This window comes from Grampus griseus (genome assembly GCF_964374135.1).
Source record: "Grampus griseus genome assembly, chromosome: 7".
NCBI classification, from domain to species: Eukaryota; Metazoa; Chordata; class Mammalia; order Artiodactyla; family Delphinidae; genus Grampus; species Grampus griseus.
In genome coordinates this window covers 10844586-10862899 of record NC_139001.1, presented here as the reverse complement: position 1 = coordinate 10862899, position 18314 = coordinate 10844586, and the positions used below count along the sequence as shown (strand labels likewise).

General features: G+C 40.1%; 1 protein-coding gene across 2 annotated transcripts in view; it reads right to left on the bottom strand.

Moving 5' to 3' along the window:
• Positions 1-581: 581 nt before the first annotated feature.
• Positions 582-18314, bottom strand: part of SPHKAP (SPHK1 interactor, AKAP domain containing) — a gene marked incomplete at both ends in the record, with an annotated part of 105495 nt that continues 87762 nt past the window's right edge. The window contains 5 exons of one of the 2 annotated variants that reach the window (XM_082657677.1): positions 582-725; positions 9623-9807; positions 9895-9947; positions 12204-12290; positions 14114-14299. In XM_082657677.1, coding sequence (XP_082513803.1) covers positions 582-725; positions 9623-9807; positions 9895-9947; positions 12204-12290; positions 14114-14299 — 655 coding nt within the window. The remainder of the gene's footprint in view (positions 726-9622; positions 9808-9894; positions 9948-12203; positions 12291-14113; positions 14300-18314) is intronic. The other variant, XM_082657678.1, reaches the window with a different exon arrangement.

Sequence of the window (18314 nt, the reverse complement as noted above, 5' to 3'; positions counted from 1 at the left end):
GATAAATGAAATCACCTTGGTAGAGGACACTGATAATACTCTTGCATTTCTGTTAATAACCACTGATAATGGTCTGAAGCTGGAAAGCTTTTATATTAAAGTTTTGGAAATGTCTTGCCCATATCTTAAGTATTTACCTGGGCTGACAGACCCCTTAATCTGCTCAAAAGAGTAAAATAAACATTACAGCAGAGTTTATAAAATGATTTTGACCAGTGACTTTGTTTCCAGTCGATTCACATAATTGGAGACATTACATAACATTTTATATTATTAAAAATATGTAAGTGCAACTTTCCTGGAGTTTGGGCCTAGTTATAAGTTTTTCATTTGGGCCCATTAAAATTCTGTTTTTTTCCAGCCATTCTAATACAAGCTCCTTTGAACTCACCCACCGGTTGTATTGATTTGTACAGACTGGTATTTTGCTTTTCCTCAGATTTATTCGCTGTGCAGCAGACTTGAACAGCAGATTTTTTCATAGCTCTGTTAATGTGATGTGATGTTTTGAGAAAATTTAGAGCAAACCACTGTGATCTAAGCTGGAATGAAGGAAGGGGTACCCTAAAGGCAGAGCCGCCTTATCCCAGTTCCAAGAGCCAGTCAAAGAGACTCGGGGTCCCATCCTTCTGCTCCTCACGCATTTTGTAGTACTGAACAACTGCATGAAAGATATCTCCCACTTTCCAGGCCTTCTGATGAACCAGCTGCACGACATCTAGAAACTAAAGTAAAGCACAGGGTTAGGCTCACATATCACAGAGGGTCCTCAAAGTTATATCGTTCAAACGCTCTTCCAAAGCCAGTGGCTCTCCAGGTTATTTTTTAATATCTCTAGTGACAGCACACTATATTCTAGGACAGTCTATTTTCTTTTTAGACAGTTCAGATAATTAGCGAGTTCTTTCAACTGAACTGAAGTGTTCCTCACAGCAGTTGCCATCTTTCGATTTTGGGAGACTACATGGAATTCTTCTTGCCACGGTCTATCTTTTAGATATTTGAAGAGTTTCCTCAGATCTGCTTTCCTCGGGGTTGGACTCTCTCTAACAGGACTGTAGAGCATGGTTCCCAGTCCCTTCTGTCAGTGTCACAGATAAGTTCTCATTGGATGTATACATTTAGGCCAAATAAACTGTGTTACACTTTTGGGTAGGGTTATTTACCGGTTCCTCAGTCCATCTTGAACATTTCCCTCCCTCTTCATCAAGTTTCGAGAGACACTGGCTTTCCATTGGAACAGGAAAAGCACAGATCGAGGAAACATCTTAGATTCGTCACCTGGTGAATGGTACCAGCTTCAGCTGGCCACAACGTAGAAAGTTTATGACTACAGGTGCATTGTGAGTTGGGGGTGGGAAGGTGGGAAAAGCATTATAGATGGTTCCCTTCGTGAAACCGTGGGATGAAGCCCAGAATGAAGGCTTCTCAAACTCCTTAGTCAGATACGTATAAAGCAAACTAATGATTATAAGAGCCCAAACCTGCAGGAAGTATCTACTTTCATGCATGTTATCTCATTTAATTCGGTCAACAACCCTGTAAAGCAGGCATTTAAAGATGAAAAACTGTGGGTTTGTGAGATGAAAAGTTGGCAGTAGGATGCACGGTCTTCTAACACTCCAGCCCAAGCTCTTTCTACTATTGCACCACATGCATTTTGGTCGTAAGAGAATAAGCCATTGATATTTATTTGGAACACTGGGAGAAAGGATAAGCTGGGAATCCGGTATCGTTTAATGAGGAAGAAAAACCTATTTGTTAAAAAAGATGAGGGCTGTAGTTTAGTTACTATTTCTTCAATGTTTCCTTCTAGAATGTCTTTCCTCTGCTCATTTCGCATTTGTTCAGACTCTCAAGATCAGCCGGAAAGTGGAATGCTAACTTTTTTCTGGTCTTTTCCTCCCCGCTCTTCAGTTTGCATTTGCTAATTCATTTCAATTGCTGAGAAGTTGTCTTATAGAGAGCTACTACTAAATTACGTGTCTTCTCCCAGCTGTGGCGGCACCAACTACTGCACAGTTACAGAAATCAGTGCTTTATTGTACTCACTCGCCTTCTGTTGGCTTAATCAGAACAAAGCAATTCTCTAGGCTGGAAAATAAAATGCTTAACTTTTAATACATGGAAACATAAACATCATCTAAAAGATGATGTAAAAAAGGAGACCAATGGGAAGCCGATGGCAACTGTATTACAGAGAGTAAATGTCCCAGGAAAGGACATCGTCTTAGCCACCTCTTTATGTCTAGTGTCTGCACCTAATAGGGGCTCAATAAATATTTGCAGAATGACAAAAGGGATGAACAACCAAATGTGAGTCAAATGCATCAAATGCATTCAAAATGATCAAGAAGGCTATTTGAAATATGGAGTGACATCCAGAATCATTGAAGATGAACCTTGTCTAAATATTCATTCTTGAGTTTTATATAATGTATTTGCACATATATAGTTAAAAATTAGCATGCACATCTTGGGGCTTCTTACTCAATAATTTTCTACTGATAGGATGCTCCAAAAAGATGATTGGGGGGCCATGGATCTAGGCAAAGGCTGGGCAGAGCCTAGTCTGGTGCAATGGTAGTAGGCAAGGAGGAGAGTCAAAGCTGGTCATGGGACAGGTGTCTCATCACACTGTGCCTGGGAGTGGGCATGTATATTGTGGGGGTAAGGTGCCTAGGACCTCTCTTCACTGGTCACTGTAACAGCCATGGAATGTTAGTGCCAATCAGCTCCATCAGTCTCAGTGATAGAATTTCAGAGACTATTAGTTGTCTGGTTTCCCTCAAAATTCTGCCTAGCTTTCTGTCTGTTAGATCTGAAATTTTAGACAGCTTAATCCTTTAGGTTAAGGCTTTGCTCAAAACAGGAATACCCTCAGAAAGGGGAACATTACAGGTGATTACTAGTAATTTACGGAGAGGCGTAAAAATAATTTTGTGAGCTGTTACTTGTTTCTTGGTGTGTATGAAAGATCCCAGGCATGTTTTCTATTGGACAAAGTGGTAAAAACTTAAGGCCTCAGGGAAAGGGGGAGAAAAGCTAGGATGTCTTTGCATGATTTGGTTAATCAGACTTTCCCAGCTCTTACTGGAAGTCTAGAAATTAGATGCTCCTAGTGGAGAGGACTTGAATATCAAGTTTCTGAGGTCTCACTGAGAGAGGCTCATAATTCATTGGCTTCAAGATTTCCCTCCAGGGTCATAAGTGGTCTTAGGCTAGACTCATCCCTTGAGGGTATTTGCTCTTCCTTAACATGTCTTATAAAGAAACAGTCAATATAAAGTAAACAGAAATAGAAAATTAGCCTTAGCACTTTTCTTTTTTCTTTCTATACACACTGGTTCACTGGGCCACCATCTTATTCCCAACTTTTATCTCGCAGGTATTGCTCTGAGAAAGAATCAAAATTCTAGAGCCGATGCCAATACTGGCTAAACCTTTCCCAGAAGGCTGTCTGCTTCAGACCTTTCTGGAAGCCCAAGATTAGCTACTTTCCATCTATTTGGGGCTTGCTGAAGCAGGGTCTCCCACTGTGGTGATGACCATAATATGTTGTTGACTGGCCAAAGTTGTCAAAGTGCCCCATCACCTAGGTCGAATGGTCACACGCTAGAATCTGTCTCATGATTTCTAAATCCAGGCCAATATCCCAATAAAGCAATTTTCAAAAATGATCTGGCCCCACTAAATATAGCATGCTTTTAGGCCATGATGACTTCATCTCAGACATCGAGACCTTGAACCATCTGTGGGGCTGATGAGCAGGGAAGGTCTTACACTTTCTTTTCTTCCTTCATTTAAAAAAAATTCTAGACAAAAATGAAGCTAAGATTGTGAAGAAACCAGAAAAGGACATTTCCAGCTCATTACTACAGCCTTGAAAAACTGCATTCTATTTAGCAGCTGGTTCTAGATCTTTCACTGTATCTGTCCATGTTTTTGACTTGGGAATTTCATAATCAGCTTTAGTGTGTCAGAGATCTGAGTTTTTCTTTCCAATTTCCAATTTTCATTTCCTGCTATTTCACAATCAATAATAATTAGGTTCCCTTCCTGTGTATCATAGTTGGCACTTCCATGAACAAATGTTTCATCTTAGGTAACTAGAAGAATTTCTATCCTGTGATGGCGTATCATTGGTAGACTCATTTGAAGAAAAGTATCACATGGTAGATGCCTTGTATATTCTCAGGTGCATTTACTAAATTAGATTAATTGTTTACCAAATCATATGGTGGAATCTATGGGAGTTGTTGCAAGTCGTATGGATTTTTAAAAACATTCAACTTAGGTTTCTGAAAGCAGACACCTTCTTTTGCTCCAAGGTGAATTCCACTTGATTAAGCACAAGTGAGCTGGTCTTTATATTGCTCCTGCAATTATGGCCTGTAGAGTCGTGATTCTCAGCCTTGGTTGTACCCTAGAACCCACAGGGACCTCGAGAAAACCCCAAAGCCTGGGTTTCATCCCGAGAGGAGAGTCTGATTTAATTGGCTCACCCACTGGGGTCTATAAAAGCTCCCCAGGTGATCCTAGCACACACTGAATTTGAGAACAATGACAAAATATTCAGTTCAAGGCAGACAGTTTCTTACATTCACAAACGAAGAGACAATATCTGTTATGGACTGAATGTTTGTGTTCCCCCCCCTTCCCCACTCCCATTCATAGATTGAAGCCCTAAGACACAAATATGATGGCATTAAGAGGTGGGGGCCTTTGGGAGATAATTAGATTTAGATAAGGTCATGGGGATGGGGCTCCCATGGTGGGATTTATGCCGTTATAAGAAGAGGAAGAGATGCCAGAGCTCTCTCTCTGCCACATGAGGGCACAGAGAGGAGGAAGCCCATCACCAGGAAATGCATCTGCTGGCACCTTGATCTCAGACTTCCTAGCCTTCAGAACTGTGAGAAATAAAATGTCTGCTGTTCAAGCCACTCTCTATGGTGTTTTGTTAGAGCAGCCTGAGCTAAAACAGTATCTAATTCTTCCTTATTTTTCCTTCCTTTGTCATGTATTTTTTTCAAAACTGAGACTTAAAGTGTAGTATTTTGGGGAAAGTTAGGTTAACAGTAAATGCCATCAACGTTTTCTCTCTCATTCTCTTCCCACTGCTTTGTATATGGAAAAGAATAAGAAATTAAAGGCGAGGCCACTCCTCTCCTGACTCCCACTTTCTTAGGAAGGTAAGTTTACATCTGTTTCCTCTTTGCACATTCTGTTCTATGCACTGCCTTCAAGAAAAGCAAGTAATTCTCAAAATGAGCTTAAAGATGAGAAAGGCACCTGATTTATTGCAAGGCCAGTCATCAGCCCATTCTAGCTCACAGAAGCTCATTGAATTTAAACAGAAGTAAAAGAGCTAGAGAAAATAATGCTTTGGCTTCAAAAAAGCAGAACAGGGCTTCCCTGGTGGCGCAGTGGTTGGGAGTCCGCCTGCCGATGCAGGGGACACGGGTTCGTGCCCCGGTCCGGGGAGATCCCACATGCCGTGGAGCGGCTGGGCCCGTGAGCCATGGCCGCTGAGCCTGCGCGTCCGGAGCCTGTGCTCCACAACGGGAGAGGCCACAACAGTGAGAGGCCCACGTGACGCAAAAAAAAAAAAGCAGAACAATTAGCTAGTTGATATCTGTTTTTTAAAACAATTGCTCTTAAGATTCCCCCCATCCCTGCTTTGAATTAAGTAGATTAAATTTAATTGATGTCAAGGTCATTGTGAATTAAATTCACAAACTGTTTTAGATTTCAAGGTGTTGGAATTCTCAGCAGTCTTTCCTCTGGAATTTAGCATACTTTAAAGCCACCTCAAATTCTGCCACTCCTTCAAGATATTTCTTATGGAAGGGAGTCTCAAATTTTGGTGTTCATTAGCATCACTGTACTTGAGCAAAGATGTTAAAAATGCATATCTCTGGGCCCCACTCTTAGAAAGTGAGTTCCAAGAAGGGGTCTAGGAATATGAATTGTAAATAAGGGTCCCAGGTGACTCTGTGCGTTTGGCTCATGGTCACAGGGTGAGAAGTACTGTTTCAGTGTGCTTCTCGTTTTCCTTGTCCAGAATAAGCTCCCATCACTTTCACATTTGGTCTTTACAACCTGAGCTTCTTGGTTTATGTTCTCCCTACCTTGGGTCCTTCCTAGACTGGAATGTGAACTCCAAAAGGGTAGGATATTTTGTCTCTTTTGTTCCCTGTGTCCCCAGAGCCTAGAACAGTGGCTGGAATATTGTACATATTCGATAAACTTTTCATGAATGTTCCGAATGTACGACATTCAAGTGGACTTGGAATTTTAATGATTAGACAGAACACTAAAAGAGAAAGCTTGAAAAGGTGTCATTTATCGGAGAGGAGTGACAGTACAGTGGGCACCCAGAATGTTTGGAATTTGCCTTTTGAATAGAAATAAGGCTGGAAGTAGTTATAAGCTGACATTAGGTGCCCTTCAACTCCAAGGCCAAGTTCACCGGCAGTGGTGGGAAGGATGAGCTGCTTCAGTATTCATTCATGATATCCTCTGTCATTTTAGTTCATGCTTGAGACCACCATCAAGGGAGGTGTGTTGGCTAAATTAGTTTATCCAAAAAATTCAGAATTTACACAGATAGGGACTCAGGGTATGTATCTGTGAACGGTGTTTCATACTCTAGTGACAGTGGGGGAATGTCATTGCTGAACTTAACAGAGACATTTCTTTAATCTTCTCCAAGCCAATGAGGAGCTAATGAGACACTGCTGCTCTCAAGTGACACAGCCTCCTCGGTAGGAAGCCACAATCTCTCTTCCACACCACTTGAAAATGGCCACTTAACTTCCTGAATAATTTAAAAACAATCAGAATGAGGTCTTCAAATGCGTTATCAGTAAAAGAAAGGATGTCAAAATTTTACATAACGGTTTGCTTTATTTCACCAGTTCTGTCATAGAACTGGGCACAGGCAAGTGCCCTTTTACGGAGAAGCCACTATGTGTAGAGAACCCTAACTGACACGGAAAAAAACTGTTAGAAGATTCAGTCCATAAAATTACATTACTTGGAAATAACCTCCTTGAACTGATGCTAAACAGGAGTGAAACATCATTAATGTTTATCTTGATAACACTAGTGGAACATTTATATTCTCAGAAAAATAGTTATGAGCAAAGACAGGCATCCTCTTTGAGAACTGAAAATCAGTGGGGATAAATAAATATTGTGTCAAAACATCATGTACATAATTAAGGTGTTAATGACATACTCCTTGTCCTTTCATCTAAGGGGAATTTATGAGACATATATTCACATAGAGTGTTATGTTGTTTCTTCAAAATGGTGGATTGTATAAAAATCTACTCCATTAAGAGACCATCTGAAAATGCACCAGGTAATGCTTTTATTCAGGGAGAGGCTTGAGATAAATTTGGAAACCAAACTGCCTTTCATTTTTCCAGGAAACTGAGAATGTACTCTGGCTGAGAATGTTCTTGTTCTCCTCCCCATGGCAGGGGGTCTTGGGATTGTGTATGGCAGGAGGGAGGGGTCAAAAGTGAAGTGCTCTTTCACTGCATCCTTTGCACAAGGCAGGCTGGATGGTAAGGTGGAAGGAGAACTTATTAAATAGCAAACCACTCATCACCTTGCAAATAAAGGTATGCCAAGCATAGGATCGTATCTAGATCCAGAGAGCGTAGAGCTGTAGGCAGTTCTAGGCCTGAAGAGAAATATGAATTACTGGCTAGAGAGAGAGGCTGAAGTGGAAGAGGGCATGGAAAATAAACTAGGTCTCCTTCTCGATTTTTTTCAGTAGCCAATCCCATTGGCTGGGGATGCAGACATAGATACGCTGTTCTAATTACCATGTGCCTGAGGAAAAGGGTAGAGGACCTTTAATTTCAGGCTGTAGGATTCTGGCAGTGAGGGTTAAAATGCAGTTACACATTTTAAAAATCTAGATTGTAACTCAAAGGCAATCTAACTTGAGAGAGACGCACTACTGACAGGTATCTGTGGAGAAAGTGGGGTTCTACCACTAAGCTCAAATATCACTATCTGAGGACTCTCTCATGGACTAGCTTTTGAGTACTGAGTTGCTCATCAGTAAAAAAGGGACAATAATATCCATTCTGCTCTTTTCACAGCATTGTTGACAAACAAGTATAATGAGTATGTGGAAGTGACTATAAGACATTAAAAAAGGCACGGTGGCAGAGATAGGCAGTATCCTGAAGCAGTTTCCAAGATTTTCTGCCCTAATCCTCAGTACCATGAATAGAATGAGATAATTATGCCCTTATTATGTTATCTTAAATGGCAAAAGGGACTCTTCAGTTAATTTTGAGTCAATCAAAAGGGAGGCTATCTGGTGAACCTAATCTAATCCAATGAACCCATTAAAAGCAGAGAGTTTTCTCTGGCTAGTGGCAGAAGAAGTAAGAGAGACTGACATGAGAGCATGAAGGGACTGTGTGACAAGAAATTGGGCAGCTTCTAGAAGCTGAGAGTGGACCTCAGCCAATAGTCAGCAAGGAAATGGGGACTTTAGTCCTACAACCACAAGGAAGTCAGTTAGGACAACAACCCTAACAAGCTCGGAAGCTCATTTCTCTCTACAGTTTCCAGATAAGTGCCCAGCCAGGCTGACATGTTGATTTCTGCCTCGTAAGTCCCTCAGTAGAGAGCATGGAAGTCACCCAAACTTCTGACAACAGAGCTGGGTATTGTTGTTTTAAGTTAGTAAATTTGTGACAGTTTGTTACACAGAAATAGAAAACCAATATAGCAACATTATTATTAATTTGAATTTTTTAAAAACATGCTTCTAAATTATGGAAAATTGAGCTTGAAGACATTGGTAGATGGATTCTTGCTTTAATCTTAATAACTGAGATTCTACAACAGTAAGTGGCTGGTCTTAGAGAAAGGGAGTTAGAGTTGCTATTAATTTAGATGTTGGCTAGGGATCTATTTCTTAGCTTTATATTTCTAGGTGGAGAAAATAATGAGAAAGCCCATCCAATGCAAATCTGTCCCATAGGGAACTAAAAATGCCTTCTCTTTGACGCCATGCCATAGTTTAATTATCAGGGTGGCCTCACATTGCTGATTATTGGCTGAGGTCCACTCTCAGCTTCTAGAAGCTGCCCAATTTCTTGTCATGTGGTCCCTTCATGGTCTCATGCTGTCAGTCTCTCTTACTTCTGCCACTAGCCAGAGAAAACTCTCTGCTTTTAATGGGTTCATTCAATTAGATTAGGTTCACCAGACAGCCTCCCTTTTGATTGACTTAAAATTAACTGAAGAATCCTTTTTGCCTTTCCTTCTCTACTTTTTATTTAAATGAATGTTATGAAGAGGTTGGTTCCAGAGTGAGGAAACACACACAAAAATAAGACTCTTAGAAAACTATCCTGTCTCCTCAATTTACTTTTTCATCATCACCAACTAGCTAAGACAAACTGACGGTCAAAGAATTATCATGATTATATTAATGCAGGTGGAAGGTTTCAAAGTTCTAATCACAATTTTAAGGTGAAAAGTCAAGGAAAAAATTTAAATGGGTTAACTGGGCATTTACTGAGTTTTAAGCAGGGATAAAACACAAAGCCTTATGGTATACAAACAGGGAACACGGTACCTTTTCGATTCTGTTTTCTTGAGATTTCTTAAAGTAGATAGTGGGGATCCCGAGTTCAGAGGCAGCTATCCACTGCAGAGTGGCTCGAAGCTCAGTGTCAGGACATTCTGGCTCCAGGTCAAAGTTGATCACCAGCAGGCTCCCCTGGTGGCTGGCCTTTCCCACTGGCATTCCAGAGGCACGTTCTGAATGCAGACACAACTGCCTTACTATACTTTTCATACGAAGATCACAGGCAAATTGTGTCTCAAAATTATGAGAACGTGGCTTACCCTCTATGTTTTCTGACTGTCCTTTAAGAATCTCGTTTTCTTCTACTAATTCACTTTGGGAGAAAACAACAATATATGGTTGGTAATGTTTAGGAAGAGCAAGCTGTAAGTGCTAGATGAGGTGATGTGTCTTATTGATCTAAAAGCTTCAGAAGTTTCATATATTTATTGTTTTTGTGGAATAAACTAAACCAATACTAGGGAAATACCAACGTGGCTATTACGTAGGACTACTGGGTCTGCAATGAATAACACTACTCCTAAAATAAAGGCTAGATAAACTGCATGGTTTTAGTTGGGATAATTGGTGTGGGAGACTCTGAGAGATGCAATTTTTCTTCTTCTTGACCTCCTTTCCATAAACCTTCACAGGTTTGAACAGTCAAGGAAGGATTTTGTAGGTATCTAGATCAGATTTGAGGACTTATCCTTCTTCTGTATTTGCTTGTCATTTACAGAACCATATATTTCCATCTTGAGACAATGATATTTTTCTATACTATGATAGCAACATAAACTTGCATTTTCATTTAGGAAAATATTTTTCTACCTATACTTGGTTCTTTGACCTGAAATAAGGGAAAAGACAATCACAAACTTTAGAACTTAATAAGGGTGACAAAATATCTCAATTAGTTGAAAATTTTCTTTTTCTTTCTTTTTACTGGGAAGATGTAGTAGGCTGGGGGTGGTTTAGAACTAGATACTCATAATGGAAGTGAGGATTTCATTAAATATAGTCATGTTCAACATCTGAAGTGCTTTCACATAGTGAGTACTTATTAGGGAGATTTGTAAATAGTGGGAGGACTCAATTAATGCTTTTAAAATAAGAGTATATGACCCAACAGCTGAAAGGAAGTGACCATCTTGGGAAGCCCATGGTTGTTCTGTATTTTTGTCTGGTCTAGAAATTAAACTGCAGGTGCTCTTAAAAATGTGTCTCTATGCGAGAGGATTCTCCCTTATATTCTCTGTTACTGCTAAGATCTGGCTAATCCCATTGTATTCCTGATGTCGAGAGAAAGTGTAATTGTTCTTTCATGAACACCTAATAATTTGTAGAAGAATGGCCAATTTCCCAAGGGTCTAGATTTTCTGCTAGATCTCTGTCCAAGTGACATAAGTGAAATGACGTATGGTAGGTACAATTTCTACTACTATGGAGCTGCAGAATGCTGATATGGGTAGAGGTGGTCTTGGTTTTCTCTATCTGTAGTCTGTGGGGTCCTAGGCTCATACTGGGGAGAAAGATGGACAAAATACCTAAACAAATGTTTCCTGTAGGAGAAAAATAAATTTACCCCAAAGTGTTTTTGTTTGTTTTGCCTCCTTTAAAAAACAAATCAAACCCAAGATAATGTTTATGTTCATCTCTACCTGTGAATGATGGCTGTGTGGAACAATAAAGAATGCACTGCGACCTTTAATCACTGAGAAATATTCCCGCAGGCAGGATACCTGATTAAGTAGTGAAATAAAAATGATTTAGCTATAGATAATAATTGAAAAAATAGATCAGGGAGCAACTTTAGTCCTATACTTTATTTTCATTTTTCTGAAATTTCAGAAATCTCCAAATAATAAGTCATAATGGTCAAAAATAGGTTTCAATTCATTTAATTTTCCAGGACAATCACAAACTCTAGATATAGTCCTGACCTCATGTTGCCCTCCCTTTATGCACCATATTTTATGACACACATATTGTACTTTTTTCCCTTGGTCTTTTAGAAGGTCCTCATATTGTGGGGAGCATATATAAAAATGACACGTTCCACCACGGTGCCATTTGGTATTAGACTCATTAGTGGCAATAATCCCAGGTGTCTACAAGTAAAGGAAAAGCCATTCACACTATATTCTATTGAACAATAGTCTTTGCTGGTTGGCATAGTACAATTTAAATGGATTTTTGTTTCTCTGTGACCAACTAGGTAAAATGACATATATGTCTGATTATATGGATAAGCATTATCCAAAATGATTATATTATATTATATATACGTTTATATATATATATATATATATATATATATATATATATATATATATATATATATATATATATATAAACGATTATATTATAGGGGGCAGAATTGAAATCCAGAAGGCAGGTGGTGGGAAGGGTGAGGCTACTGCAGACCTGAGTTCTTACTCCAGTGACATGAAACCATACATGTCTGGGAACCTCAGTAGGACAGACATGATGAAACCAGTGGTCGGGAACAACTTGAATGATCAAAATGGATGGCCAGATGGAATCAGAGTAGTGGTCTCACAATCACTGCATCTCAGTGGCTACTTACTTAATCATGGGAGAAGATGGCATGCTTTCCTGATAAATGTCCAGGTCCATAATGCCAAGACTGCTAGTGGCACTACTGTTGCCATTGCTGACAAAGCAAAAGTTTACATATTAATGCCAGTGTCCACAACCTGGCCACACTGCTGACACTGCTGCTCCACCATTCTAAGAGGTTCTTCCTTTGGTCCCCAGAAGAATACTGCTTAGTGTCTAGGACTCCTAAATTGATCTTTATTTCTGACCAAATCAGGGGAAAACACAACAAAAGACATTTTTGGCTCAAGCCAATCATCATCATCATCGTCATCAAGGTTTCGTAATTTCTGCAGTGGTCATACCTGGTGGACCACACCTAGTGGGTGACAACCAGCATGACTCCTTTCTTCCCCATCCTAGTGACAGTAAGCATGTCTATCCATCAGCAAGAGACTCCTTGAGTATACCTCCAGAGACTAAGATACTTCTGAGAACGCTGGCTGAGGGGGAAGATACGGGAATGCTTATCTGCCTGCTTCTTGGCTTTTGACAGAAACCAGCGATGCATGTTCTCTTTTCCCTTTGCCATTCGGGGGATTTTTGTCAGGGATATTCCACAGGACCTGCATTTGTCTCATTTTTTTTCCTGAGGGACTACAGAATTTACAAGTACAAAGTTGGGCAATGCCAGAGTTTTATAACTCTATCTTAAAATCTTTGAGAAGTAGCAACACCTGATGCTTTGTGTGTTGTAGAGAAGGAGGGATCACATATTGCAACATTTTTGTAGGATGCACAATCAACATATGGTCTAGTTACTAGCCTGGAATTTGTTTACTGAAACACAGAATAGTTAAGCCCATTTTTAGGTTCTTGTAAAATGGAATGCATCCAATTTCACCAAACTCACTATATTTCCTCATACCTTCTCTATTTTCCAATGACGTCTCTTCAAGTAAGGTTTTCAAAGAGTGAGTGCTGGGGTATCGTGTAATGGGACAGTCTTCCGTCAGGAGTTCCATGAATAAGCAACTAAATCCCCTCATTTCAAATTCCGTTCTTGGTTTTCGTGTGGGGTACTGAATGTCTTCACTGATTGAAATCTGATGACTCAAACATTGCTCTGGAGGTAATTAACTGTATAAACTTATGCTAAGTCCAGAGATTCAAATTCTCTTTGCTTTCTATCTCTATAGGATAACATTTCCCACCAGTTTTTTGAAATTTTAGATAAATCGCTTAACATTGTGAAATTTTCCTAAGTCTAAACAGACTGAACTGTCAGAAGTAAAATTTTCAAGGAGCCATACAGCCAGATGCATCGGAAGCCCACTTTCCAACTGGCCTTTCTGGAAAGTCTGTGGACTTGTTGGCCCAGTATCAAATAAGATTTTGGGTAGAAACATGAAGATTCTTTTCATTCTCACCTCACAAAGGACTAGTTTTTAGTTTATGTCTCCTGATTGGCTCAGGTCCTCCCAAATCTGATCTCTCTTTAGCACCTCTCTAGCTTTTCTAGAGCAACAATACAGAGGGCAGGCAGAGAAAGGGGAGGAACAGTCAGGCCAAACAACACAACACAGTATGGAAACGCCTCATGTAAACCCAGCCTGTCTTGCATCTGAAATACAAATGAACCAGAAAGAAAGTATCAAACACACCAGGTGTAATAGCAGCTCTTCTTTAAAAACTCACAGTTGTCATCATTGAATGCACTAGCTGGAGCTTGCAGAGAAGGGAACACAGATGACTCTCAACCTTGGCCAAGCTAGTTGAAACCATAACTGGATATTAAGATAGCTCTCAGCACAAATTATGACGGGCAGTCTTTTCTTTTTGTGCTATTAGGGACCCTTTGCAGAGAATGCTTAAAATGCATTTCTGGAATCTGTGTTGAGACCTGTTTCCCTGGTAAGTCATTTAAAGAGCAGGTACCTCATGGATCGCTCACTGAGCTGCAGGAAGCTGCTGGTGTCATCTGGGTTTTCTTCCTCATTGGCGAGCTGGGACCAGCTGTCCGTGCTCTCTCCACTGCTGCCGGGGGGGTTGGAGAACTCATCGGGGGCTCTGCCTTCTGTTGAGACTTCAGCCTCTGGTACATCTCTGGCATCAGGGCTGTCACTGTAGAGGGTAAGATATTACTAAGAGTGCAGGCACAAGACTGACCTTTTCAGGGGAACCTCACTGCATGCTCTGTTGAGCATGGATCTCTGCCATAGTCAGCAGGATGTCCTAGGACATAGATGGAAACTTTCTTTTAGGCTAATCCTCTGCCGATGCCCTAGGTCCCACTTTGCCTTTTCAGGATTACTCTCTATCAGCTTTCTTATTTCTTCATTTGATCTCTTTCTACTGACTCCCTCCATTCATTTAAAAAACATGTTGAAGCAACCTGGCCTGCATACATAAGAATTATTGAAGGGCAGTGGTGTTTAAAATAAATATACCCAGAGCATCCTTCCCCTGAGATTACGATTCAGGGGTTCTGCAGGAAGGCCCAGAAACCTGCATTTTAAACAACCACCCCAGGTGATTCTAATGCAAGTTCCATATGGACGATGTTGGGAGAACAACACCCAGCCCAGTTCTAGTGGTTTACAAAACCATTTTGCCTGTAAATGCCTCTATACGTATTTTGTACTTGCAGCCGCCTTTTTTTTTTAACCCCATCCTCTCCCTCTGAAACCTCTGATTTATGTCAGCATCACTTTTCTGGATGAGCACCTTTTTATATCAAGCATTTAACCTTTGATCTGACAAGCTTTTTTCTTTGAAACCTTTCCTCGTTGGCTTCCTATGAATTTTTGCCTTTCTGGACACTCCATGCCTGGAACCTGGTTCTCTCTTTGTCCTTTAAACATAGTATAGCCAGCTCTGATTGATTCACTGCCCTCCTTTCCAGTCTGTCCCTATGCAGTCTCATCTATTGCCTGTGAAAATAGCTTCCAAATCTGAGCTCCAGGCAGGGCCCCTCTTCCTGATTCTGGGGCTCTTTTCCTCAGTTGGTCTTCGGAACATCTCCAATCTGTCTCACTAACATCTCAGAATCGACCTATATAAAACAAATTCTAATTGCCCTCCCATCCTCTTCCTGTATTTCTTATTTCATTGACTTTTCTGAGTGTCCGGGCTTAAAATCTTGCAGAAAACTTCTGATTTCTCCTTGACCTTTACATTCAATCATTTGCTATGTTTTCAGTCCCATCTCTAAAGTTTCTCTCACATACTTATCTCTGTCTCTGTGCTCAGGTAGTTATGTTAATTGATGTCTTTCTAAATTTCTAGAATTTAGATTTGGAAGGAACCTCACAGATTTCCTGTAGATTAGGATGCCAAAGCCCAGTGAGGTGGAATGATTTACTTGAAGTTACAACAAGAGTTGGTACCAGACATCGGATCTCAAGTTTTGAGACTCCTGGGCACTGAACCTTGACTTCTTGCCTGGACTATATTGTGTCAGCATCCTAACAGTTCAGCCATGACTATTCTTCCTCTTTCAAAACCTTCTTCACACACATGCCAGGTTAATGTTAATTAACGTTCTCAAGGCATATCTTTGGCCTTTCTTGTCAAAAACCTTCAAGAGCTTCCTAAAGCTAAACTCTTTCCTTCACGGTCTTGCCTTGCCTATCCAGTTTTATCTGTCTGACTCTAGTTCATTACTGAGTAAAAGCAGACTCTCTGCTTCTCCTCAAATGTGCCATACATTTCCTGCCTCTTGACCTTTGTCCCGTTGCTTCCTCTGACCAAATGCTGGAGACCAGGGTGCTTTGAGCACTGTTCCTGCAGTCCAGTGCTGTAGCTTCCACTTCTACCACATGTCGTCTATTCAACTTGGACAAGTTAATAAAACTTTCCAAGAAAAATAAGAATACTAACCTCATAATGGTTTTTGGAAGAAATAAGCTAGAAAATAGAATCATTTAATGCATTTATCTTAGTGCTTGGTATGTAAGTATATATTATTCTTTATTAGTAAATTATATAATTCATTAAGAATCATATGTCTAATAACATTCTTTCCTGATCCTTGTTTCTTACCATTCCTTAGCCAAGATGCTCTCACCTCCCTGAAGTCGTCCTTAATCTCTCTCACTAGGGCCATCTCTCTCTTGAATGATCAAAGCAATTAGTCTGTCTTTCTTTCTTTTTGGTAGCACTTAATGCTCCCTAGTTTGCAGTCTAGTGTATATACCATACATTATTAAGAGCTTTTTTACTTTTTTATGTATTTGGAGTAGAGCTGTGAACACATTAAATATTTTTTAGATGAATATGTTATTGTTAAAATTGCCTAGCTTCATAAGTACAACCATATTCAAATTTAGATAGCCCTACCTGTTAAGTCTTATGTGGAAAGATATGAGAAAGATCTTTCTTACACGCTAACGGCATTCTGAATAACTACGGTATTGAGGTGTGGCAGTTTCTGTCACACTCTACTGCTAACACTTGGTGAAAGCAAGTTTTTAATAAGCTTGACTTTCCATTTGTTTGCCTGGCACAGTGACACACACACACAAGTGCTCTGGATTAGAGATCAGACCACTTCTTTTCTCACAGAGCAGCTGGCATTCATTCTCTGTGCCCCAATTCCCTACTGCATACTGCACCTGTAGTGAGGTTTGCACCACAGGAGAGGAACCTCAAAATTATCATGCCTGGACACATCTGCCTCTCTTTTTCTCCAGGGAGAGAGAGAGACATGATGGAGGAGAGAGCACTTTGCTCTAGATTAGAAACACATTCAAATCTTTTCTGTGGAGAGGAGGAGATGGCACTACCCTGGAATGTAATTAAACAACTCCAGGGAAATGGATCACTGTATCTCTTTAGAAGCCTCTATCTTCAGGGTTAGTATTTGATCAACCTTCAGTCCAGGTGCCAGTGCTCTTTGCTCAGAAAGCCAAATGTACAGAAATGTGAACAGATTCATGGAGACTTTTCTCCACAGGCTCATCAAAGACTAATAGCATAAAGAGAAGGACATTAATGTTTGCAAACAAAAAGCAAGAGTGTATTTCTCAGTTGACAATGAAAAATATGGTAACTCGGTGAGTGGAGACTGGAATGCTTTTCTTGGCCCTTGTGCACTGGCTGTAGAGAGTAATGGCAGCTACCAGTCCACACTGAGAGCTGTCCTCAGATTGGGAATCGCCTTGCCAGGGTTATACCCTATCCCACTGAGCACCCCAATGACCAGCTGACACAGAGATATAAAAGTCCACCCTTGCCTCAATTTGCACTAAACATGACAGACCATCCCAGCTTCAGGGTTTCCTATAGGATGCGCTGTGCCCTCAGGTGCAAACATATTTGGGGGGGACCATCTCCCTCTGTCCACTCTTGTCTTTCCTTCCTTCTTACCCATGTATGTACACTTTTCTCTGGCGAGCACTCCTTAACAAATTATATATATTTGCCTGAACTCTCCTTCTCAAGGTCTGTTCTCAGGAAATACAACTTAAGACACTTGATCACTTTTATGCAAAACATTTGATCGGTTACAGAAAGATCTACATAATTTTCCTCAATCTTAGAATTAGTGCTGTTATCCTTTCTCCAAAAATGGTTGTACTTTTTACAGTATTTGCTAAAATGAGTTCTAGTATAGAGTGTAGAGTTTCAAATGTATAATGTTTTTGGTGTGATTAAATATCCCCTTGATATATGAATGAATTACATAGGTAATAGCACACCAAATATTGTCCCTAAGATTCCTTCTCAAAGTATCTGTACAGGTGCCGTTTTGAGGTGTGGCTGTTTCTAGTGTGATCTGTTGCTAACATTTGGTGAAAAGAGATCCTTAATAAGCTTGATTTTTCTTTCAAAAATGTTGAGATTTTTCTAAATTGAGCAGATAGAAAGGGGAAGAATGGATGTAGCCAAAGGAATATTCACTGAATTTAACTAAATTCAAATGAAAGATAAGTTAATTCACTGATGACAAATAGAAACAATATACATATTCCCCAAAGTGGAAATGAGGCAAATACTCAGCACAAAGGGGAGGGCTCCTAAACCATTTGTTTACTTGGTTAAAAAATAATTTCCTGGACTAATTCCTTACTGAATTAGGACCTTATGTTATTAAAAAATTCATTATAGGATATTCCTTACTAAATCAGAAGTTAAA